The sequence below is a fragment of the Triplophysa dalaica genome, chromosome 14 (genome assembly GCF_015846415.1).
Source record: "Triplophysa dalaica isolate WHDGS20190420 chromosome 14, ASM1584641v1, whole genome shotgun sequence".
Lineage (NCBI taxonomy): Eukaryota > Metazoa > Chordata > Actinopteri > Cypriniformes > Nemacheilidae > Triplophysa > Triplophysa dalaica.
Window position 1 is genome coordinate 9,962,078 of NC_079555.1, and position 9,823 is coordinate 9,971,900.

The window sequence follows — 9,823 nt, forward strand, 5'->3', positions numbered from 1 at the left end:
CATTTTTCAAATGTATGACCTGCTAGACCTGAATCGGTCTACAGAAGTGCTGTTATTTTGAAGTGACCAAGGGCAGTTGAGGTCACGCAGGCTGACTGAGCAGAGCCCGCAGTTAAAGGCTAAAAACATCATCACTTCCAGCTCCACTGGACCTCTAACCTGAAGCACTTATGGGCCTGGAAGAGTTCATTGGGAGCACTGGAAAATAGGATTCGATAACAAAGGAAAATCACAATGTGTGTTGCCACGTAGGGCAAGATTTTGTCCCGGGCCCAGTGATTGCAGTGACTTGATGCTAAGCAAAGGCAGCAAATCTCACTGATCCATAGGGCAAGATGTTTGATCGAGGAAGAATAATGTTCTGGGACTTTGGGTTTCAAAAGTTGAAGCCCTTTGTTCAACTGGAATCCTATCTAATCACTACACTGCCCCAGGAGAAGGGTTTTTCTTGTTTTAACATGACAATGCCTTCATGCTCAAATTGCTTTCGAGATGGGTGAGGAAGAACTTCACACGCCTGCACGGAACCCAATTAAAACGAGTTGTAATGCATACGGTGAGCTTGTCTCAGTCAAATGATCTTTTATTTACCACCATTATAACATTATAAACAAGTGATTCCTCTTGCTGCTGTTTAACATGTTTTTTTTACCTTTTAAAACACAGTCTAGCAAGGATTGTATGTCTAAGATGTTGACAAACCTATAGATGCAGAATAAGGCAGTCTTTCGCATGACAGAAAACCCTATGGAGATGTCTCTTCACACATTTATTTTAGTTTCATGCCTTGCTTGATAACCACTGCCTAGGAAAGACTGTCCTGCGATATATGTCACTGTTTAGGGCTGTTAGACAACAAAATGCAGCAGTAAATCTTCATCTGTGTGAAATATTAATCAAAAACAAATGTATTTAAATGTATGCCTTCAGAGTTATGCTGAAGAGAAAATATGAAAATTACTGAAAGGTGCTGTGTGTAATTTTTTTCGAGGATCTATTGACAGAAATGCAATATAATATAAATAACTTTGTCTTCGGAGATGTATAAAGACCATACATAATGAAGCGTTATGCTTTTATTACCTTAGAATGAGCTAATGTATCTCTGTCTACATAAACAGCTGGTCCCCTTGCATGGAATTTCCCGTGTTGTTCCCTTTCAGTCGGTCTCTCAACGTTGTGTTGAGACACAGACTGGGGTTTGATCATGAGAACCTATCATCAGCGAGAGGAATTAAAATATGCCTATGAACTTGGCAAATGGCACGTGCACGCCAGTCTCTGCCCAACGCATACGGGTATAAAACGAGATGGCGGCGCCCATGCATTCAGTTTTTGTTCTTCGGAACCTGCATGACGAGATGTCAGGCAACTATTCTCTTGGAGAAAACATACTACACTGCTGGACTTAAGACGCATGCAGCGGAACTCCCCCTGTATTCGAGCGGCCTTCCCTGGGTGTTTCATTAGCGAGCCACAGACCATCCTTAAGGGCAAAATTCTCACAGTTGCGGGCATGTCTCGTATCTGTGTTCTTGGGTGTAACAGACTCATCCCCTACGGAGGTGTTGCGGTTACGGTGATTTGGGGGTTCCCACGGATCACGCTCCGTCAGATTCGCGGACCATCCATGCCCCAGCACGCTCAGCTTACGTCCCTGATGGGGTCATTTGTAATAGTTTTGATAGTCATGTTTCGTCACTTAGACCGTCAGGGCCCTCGGGTCGGCCGGGAGCCGAGCAGGCTCTCCCCAGCGCAGAGCATCTCTTATCTCGGTATGGAACTTGTCTCAGTCCCTCTGGCAGCACGTCTCACCAACGACTGCCCACAGTTGGTACTGGGATGTCTGAAACATTCAGACAGACACCAGTGCTCCCCTGAAACTTTTTTAGAGGCTCCTGGGGCATATGGCATCCTCAGAAGGGATATTCTGCTCGGGTTGATGCACATGCGATCGCTTCAGCACTGGCTTCAGAGTCGCGTACCTTGGAGGGAGGAGCTGTTTTCCATACCCCTGTATCTTCATAGCTTTAGATGTTTCCAGCCAACCTAGGATGTTCTCTCTTTCCCGCTCTAACATTTTGCATTTGAGTTGTTAGTCTGTGAAACATGTTTTGGATAATACTTTGCAAGTTGTCTCATGTATTGAAATGTCATGGTACCAAAACTATCTCAGGGCTTTTACTGAAATTGAAAGAAAAAGTTGCTTATGTTGCTTTTCCTGCATTTTAAAACAGAACAACATTTTTGTAGGCATGTATATTGGGTAGGATGAACAACTACAACTACTACTTTATATTAAATTTGCTGTATTTATTGAACTAGTAATCTGAACTGAGATCTGATTACAGGGTTTGATAATGTATATCATTTAAGCTTTATAAGGTATAAGAAATATACAATCTCAATCTCAGGGTGACACACTAGTTTCAAGTGATTTTATATTGTTGTAAAAATAGAAAGATATACTGTAACATGACCATTGCCTTCTTTATTCTTTCCAATAGTTTAAAGAAATTATTCATTGAGTTTTTCCTTTGAACATGAAAACTTAATTGGCATATCTCTTGAGGCAATAACCTGCTGTACCCCACAGAAGTGTGAAGAAAAGTTATATTAATTTCAATTCATGTTCCATGTTATTGCTTCACGGGTAAGTTACTTTTATAAGATCTCTAAAAGGAACTATCGCTGACCTATCTGAAATTGGGCGAGCTAAACCTTACATGTCAATGAGACATGTTAAATGTCAATGAGAGAACAAGGTGTACAATAGTTCCAATTTACAAACTTTCTTCAGGTTACTTCTCAATATGAAATTCCACCAAAGATAGACGTTTTAAAACCTGTCACTCAAATTCCCAGCTGTTGCCAATTGCTATTCAAGCAAGTTTCCTGTGCGGATTATTGGCTACCTTTGCTGAAGATTTAATAAGTTCTGTACTTCTTCCTTGTGACATGATGTCTATACCCGAGTCTATTTGGGGATGGCTGTTTGTTTATACATGCTGATGGGGACTGGAGGGCTGTGTTTGTTGCAGTGCTGATGTTCCCTGTAGCTGTAAAATGGGTTCAATTCGGGCTGAAGCTCAGATGTGTCACCTTCTGATGCTGAATTGATCCTGTCTCTTGCGAAGGCAGTCTCTCCCCATGCGAGGTCTGGGTGTGTATGATAGACCTTGAGGTCACTATGGAATTCCCATGCAGCGTCAATGTTGACACCTCTTTGATACAAAGCCCAGCTAAATTATATTACTGTTATGGTTGCGCTTCAGAGATATATTTTGATGAGTGAAATGTGCTGTGCTCATTGCATAATCAAAGGTGGTTAATATGGGTTTAATGATAAATGAATGGACTATAATGGACTATGGACTATATCCTGACAAAGAGCAGAAAATTTGGTCACAGAAACTAAATGAAAAGAAAATAATAAAGTACTTGATCCTATTATGAACAAACTTTTTGGTATAGTAGCCTATAAAATGCCAAAAAATATGATAAAAACCTAAAGTACAAATAGCACACCTTGTTTGCAGAGACTATTTGCACTAGCTCCGCTAAGTGTAATGGTGGATTCAAACGGGACGCGGTGAGCTGTGGAATTGCCACATGGCAGCCGATGTAGATGCAACTGTAGTCAGGGATGGGCATAAATACAAGTAAATGTATTTAAAATACAAATACAAAATACTGTGTGGAAAAGTGTATTTAAATACAAATACAAAATACTGTGATTTGATACTGTGATACTGTATTTTGAAAATACACAAAATACATGTGAAATTGGTGATTCAGTGCAGGTACCCCTATTAGGCTGAAATCTATCTGGGCCTATTCTAAATGCCAAAAAGCATGATGTGTTTAACTGCTAAGAAACTTTCGTTTTCATTTTATTTACCGCTTCCCTTACCCTGCCCGGTAGGAAATACACAACTACAAAAAAGAAAATTTATAAAAAAATATATTTTATTATGCTTTATCACCATCATAACTTCGAACTCAGTAACAAAAATAGAAAGTTTGTCTAAAATAAATAAAATTAGAATTTGGCATTATTCACCCAAAGGTTGTTTTTTTTCTACTAAAAGCTAAAGATTTTGTGTGGTGTATCATTCATCAGTGTCATCACAGATGCACACAATCAATACACTAAACTGATGGAGATTATTTTGTTAAATACAATCGTTAATTAAAAGAAAATAATGCATTTAAAAATGTATAAGACAGTATTTTTCAATTTAGTGTGTTTAATGTTATCATATATTGATATGTTTTGGTATAATGTCACAATTTGAAGTTAACTGGGCTTTACTGAGGGTTTAAGAAGTGTTCTCAAACCTTTTTCACATAATGACCTAAAAATGACACAAAACCTAATAAATGTATATGTGAAGAAATCCATTAATCCTTACGTGCATGAATGTTGGGGCTGGGGAAGGGCGTGTCTGGCCTGAATTATGTTGGTTGATGGACGAAAACACCCTGATAAAAAGGTTGACTGGCTCAAAGTATTTTGAGTATTTTGAAAATACAAAAATAATCATCTTAAATGTATTTGAATACAAATTACATTAGATTTTTCCAAAGGCTTTAAAATACTATTTTGTATTTCAAATACGTATTTTAAATACATGTATTTGAAATACTGCCCATCCCTGACTGTAGTTCACAAAAAGCGACCGGAGACCGGGGTTATAATCCAACTCTCGCTGAAAACTCTCTTTTTTTATTTTACATCACAGAACATAAGCCATTTGTTTTCAATAAAATGGATGAAGGACATTTTTATTTTGTTATTCAAGTTTAGGGTAAGGCTAGGGGAATGTGTGGTGCATTAATATCTCAATAAGTTGCCATCATTTAAATATTTTTTTATAATGATTTGTTAATTATTGCATAATGTTGAATGCACAACAATACTGAGGAACAAATAGTAACGTTATCTGCCACTATTTAAAAGTACCAATAGCATCTAACTTCTATTTCTACTGAATTCAAAGAAAATACAGCTTTTTTTGGTTAGTGTAAACAGCATATCTCCAAGAAATGCTTTTTCACTTAGTCTACACCTAGCCTACTGCTTTTTAAACTTAGTGTAAATAGCATCTGTCACTATTTTTATTATGCATATAGCCGCTGCCTAACCATATTTTGTTATACTGAATGTACTGTATATACTGTATATTTCTATAGGCCTACTATATAATATGAACCACAAAGCACGCAAATTCAATGCAATGGCAACAAGTAGCCTATGGTAACTCACACAAATGTACATAGGCTAGAAGAGAAATAGTCAAACGCTTGTCCTTCTGATTTCAAATGGTATCACCCCACAAATATCACACCACCAGAACTGACCGACGTGATAATAGCCCAAGTTCACAGTGACAGGCGCTTCGTGAGCGCGCTTGTGTTGTCAGGTGACGCGCGAGCGAATGAAGGTGGGAAGTCCGTCAATGCGCTCGCAGCAGCAGATGCGCGCAGATCTTCATTCTTCAACTGCAATGTGGATGCTGTCGAGGATATACAGATACTGTTAACTAACTTCTCTCCATTTTTCTTTTTTCATATTTTTTCTCTTAACTGGAAAAATAGACTACACTATTCCGTTGCTATTGCTATTTGGTGTAAAAATACTAAAGAACTCGCAGCTTTCTCCGTGATTTCCTCATCAAGGCGACTGTCACCTTGCGAACAGGTGTCTTTCTGGATGACAGACTACAAATGTGTTTGAAGTCTTTGAGAAGAGCCGCGTGAACGATCGGAGAATGGATGGTGTTATCTAAACAAGGTTTTTCTAATTATAGTCGTTGATATTTGAATTATAAATCTTACATCATGGTAGTTGTTTTTTTATGCTTATAATGTGATCTCTTTTAATCGGATAATATCCTTTTTTAAAACTAAGAAATTACGCAAGTATTAACGCATCTTTTGACTTTTTATATAAAAATAATTAAAATTGTTGTCATGCAAAGACTTCGTGATCAGTTTTAAGTGCCTATAAATGTCCACCATTAAATTAAAAGGGGCTTTCCAAGTAGCGTCCACGTCCCCTTTCGTAAATCATCCTAAATCATCCATGAAGCGGGAGGTGAGCGAATGAGGCAAACAATCTTATATCAGTGATGAATGACAGCTCTCAAACATCTAAAATCATGTTTCACCAACTGACTGCGGATGCCCTGAACGGCAGCTGCGACTACACCTTGCCCGCTTGTAACAATGTAACAGGTGAAGCAGCGTTGCAGCTGCCCACCTTCTCCGTGGCAGCAAAAGTGAGGGTGATAATCACCTTTACACTTTGCGCAATATCTGCAGTGTGCAACCTCGCCGTGCTGTGGGCAGCCAGCACCAATAACAAGCGCAAATCCCACGTAAGAATCTTAATTATGAACCTCACAGTGGCCGACCTTCTGGTGACTTTTATAGTGATGCCCGTGGATGCTGCTTGGAACATTACGGTCCAGTGGCTGGCTGGAGACCTGGCTTGCAGATTGTTAATGTTCCTGAAGCTCGTGGCAATGTACTCATGTGCGTTTGTGACGGTTGTCATAAGCCTGGACAGACAATCGGCCATTCTCAACCCTCTGGCCATCAATAAGGCTAAGAAGAAGAATAAAATCATGCTGAGCGTAGCCTGGGTGATGAGTGTGGTCCTCTCTGTCCCCCAGGTGAGTAGCAGCTTGACTGATTTTTGATGTTTTTCTTTGTGTGTTTCTCCCTGTGTGCTGCATTAGTCGTATTCACAGACACCAACAAGTCTGGAGTATTGCCTGAATCATATAGAGAGATCAAAAAACTGAAGGTTTATATTTTTTACATAATGTTATTTTAAATCACACATATTCTATCACTCTAAATGGAAAACGGAAACATTTTTCTCAATTTACCTAAAGCCTGATATACCATTAAATACAGCATATGCCACTTGTGATTACGTTCTGTGATTTAAACAAAATCATCATCATTTTTACGCAAATTATTCATAGACTGTTGGAAGAATGAATATATTTGTAACAATGTAACAATATTTTTTTGCAATTTAGGAAACTTTTCAGTATGTCTTGAATTTGGAGGCTTTGCAATGAAATGTAGAGGAAAAGTTGAATATATCACTACAAAAAGAAAAATATGATGACTTGAATATTCCTCATACATACAATAATTAGCAAAGTAGCACTTCAAATTAGCGTTTAAGTAAAATTGTGTTGTAGGCCTACTATATTTTGATGAAGTCTTATACACCACAAGAAGCATATGACAATGTTTCAAATCAGTAGCTATTTTCGTCCTGCTGCAAAATTATAAAAGAAGTGAAGTGTTGTAAAATTCATGGATGTTAGATTAGTTTGGTAATGACAGTCCAACCTCTCATCAGCCCTTTTATTTAACCTCCCATTTAACATAATGATTAATGCATGATGGGGATATTTCTCAACATTACCAAAACTAAAAACATTTTAGTGACAACCACAGTTTTAACAATTCATGTGTTTTTACATTCTACATCAGTTTTCTCAAATGAGCTTATACATGACTTTCTGATGAAATTAAAAGAAAACAGTCTGATGCTTCAAAGCCTTCAAAAACAGTATCTGAGATGATGAAGATTAATGATTAAAACTGAAGACTGTACTGTAAACTAATGTGTCTAAAAATAGAATTACTAGACTCACTGTTAGTATAAGGTTACTCTCCGTCTGTAGAGGTGTGCACATCTCAGTCTGAAGTGAGCTGAGGTAATAATTGCAGAGAGTTCTTTACTTTTCCTCCTAATATTCAAATGATGAAGTCGAGCGTTTAAAATTAGCGCACTTCCACATTTGCAGACAAATGTACAGGTCAGGCATCATAATTCTTAATTAAATATGCTCCAAATCACTGATTCTAAGAGTAGAAGCTCTATCCATGAACATTTTGCTGAAGGGAAATATGTCACATCTACTTTGCACAGTTGACACAGTATTCACTTTATTTTCTGGCTCTAGGCATGAATAATATCTAGCATTTAACAGTCAGGTCATCATTCATTCACTCTCATGTCATTACTGTATATGACTCTTTCTTCTGTATAACACGAAAGAAGATATCTTGATATGTGGTTTTCTGTCATACAGTGGAAGTCAATGAGGGCCAATGTTGTTCGGTTACCAACATTCTTCAAAATATCTTATTTTTATGTTCTGCAGAAAAAAGAAAGTCAAGTAGGTTTGAAATGATAATTAAATGCTGATTCATTGATGAAAAGACGTTTACCTGCTGACCTGTTGAATTCCCCGACAGATGTTTCTGTTTCACAACGTGACCATCACAGTGCCTGCCAATTTCACTCAGTGCACCACGCGCGGGAGTTTCGTCAAGCACTGGCAGGAGACCCTCTACAACATGTTTACCTTTATTTGCCTTTTCCTGATACCGCTGGCCATCATGATCTTCTGCTACACAAGGATCTTGTTGGAGATCTCTAGACGAATGAACAAAGGAAACAGTAGGCACAGTTACTTCTAACCAAATCAACTTGTGTTCATATCTGTAATGCAAGCGGCTAAATAATATTTACCTTTGCAGTATCTTCAAAGGAAGTCCATTTACGGCGCTCCAACAGCAACATCCCAAAGGCACGAATGAGGACTTTGAAGATGAGCATAGTCATTGTAACATCCTTCATTGTTTGTTGGACCCCCTACTATCTGCTGGGCCTTTGGTACTGGTTTCTTCCTGATGATTTGGAGGAGACCGTTTCTCACTCGCTGACTCACATGCTGTTCATTTTCGGTCTTTTTAACGCCATTCTGGATCCTATCACTTACGGCCTGTTCACTATCCGTTTCCGCAAAGGGCTGAAATGCTACTGTCGCAACGTGGCTGTGCTCACCGGGTCGGAGAATAACTCCATCGTGACCGGCTCATTAAAGTGCTCCCCATCTCCATTTCGTATGAAACAATGTACGCAGACAACTGACCCGGAGGAGAATTTGGTAGGTGGAGGAGACAAGAAGCCACCAGATGGTTAATTGAAGGAATAGTGGCAACTAAACCACCTCATCCCTGAATGTGAGGTTTGATCACTGAGATATTGATATGACAAGGCAGGTCTTGTTCTGGCTGTTTAGGTGCTCACAAGAATAATGAGCCAACAACTCGTACATCAGTAACTGCCTGTTCTTCTCAACAACATGTGACAGTTTGAAATTAAACCCAGCCGAGTGCATCACATCTCTTCGTTCATTACCTGATGAGCTGACTAAATTACTTCCAGCTATATTTAATGCCTATCAATTTTCATGATCATCAATATGATTCAGGTGCTTAATTATTTGCGCTGTACTAAATATTTCAATCACATATTTTTTCCCATGCAGATTAATCAGGCTGTCTCTATTTGTTGCTTTTGTTGCAAATGTCATTGACATCAAGGTGTTTTTATCTAACACAAATCCAAGAAGCTCAGCTTCTTCACCTGCTTTTACAATGGGCATAGCTCTTGAATGGAAATGAGTCATATCCACAAACAAGACGGGTGGATTTAGCTTTCAAGATATTACAAAGGCAAAATAAATTATATACCTTATTGGATGATCTTCTGGTGTTAATTGAAAATATTCAGTCGTATCGTAGCAAGCAGCCTCATCCAGCCTCTTAAGATCGCTTTGTTTGATGTGTAGAGTTATATTTGATGCTGAAATACTAACCAGTCACAAGAGATCTTGTAACTGTTATTTTTGTGTCAATGTGTGCTCTGATGTCATTGTGATTCCCATTTAGACTTATCAACGTGGAGCACTATTTAGTTTACAGTGGTTGTATAAAATAT

At 38.5% G+C, this 9,823-nt stretch overlaps 1 protein-coding gene across 1 annotated transcript; it reads left to right on the forward strand.

Annotated features, from left to right (window-relative positions):
- The first annotated feature begins 5,987 nt into the window (after positions 1–5,987).
- On the forward strand, positions 5,988–9,335 carry gnrhr4 (gonadotropin releasing hormone receptor 4). The gene is made up of 3 exons (XM_056766143.1): positions 5,988–6,680; positions 8,293–8,497; positions 8,578–9,335. Exons 1-3 carry the CDS (start codon positions 6,135–6,137, stop codon positions 9,021–9,023), a joined length of 1,197 nt encoding a protein of 398 aa, XP_056622121.1. The 5' UTR covers positions 5,988–6,134; the 3' UTR covers positions 9,024–9,335.
- The last annotated feature ends 488 nt before the right edge of the window (positions 9,336–9,823 follow it).

Coding starts and splice junctions, on each gene's coding strand:
- gnrhr4 (XM_056766143.1), top strand. CDS start 6,135: ATGAATGACAGCTCTCAAACATCTAAAATCATGTTTCACCAACTGACT. Junction 6,681..8,292: donor TGGTCCTCTCTGTCCCCCAG/GTGAGTAGCAGC, acceptor ATTCCCCGACAG/ATGTTTCTGTTTCACAACGT. Junction 8,498..8,577: donor ACGAATGAACAAAGGAAACA/GTAGGCACAGTT, acceptor TTACCTTTGCAG/TATCTTCAAAGGAAGTCCAT.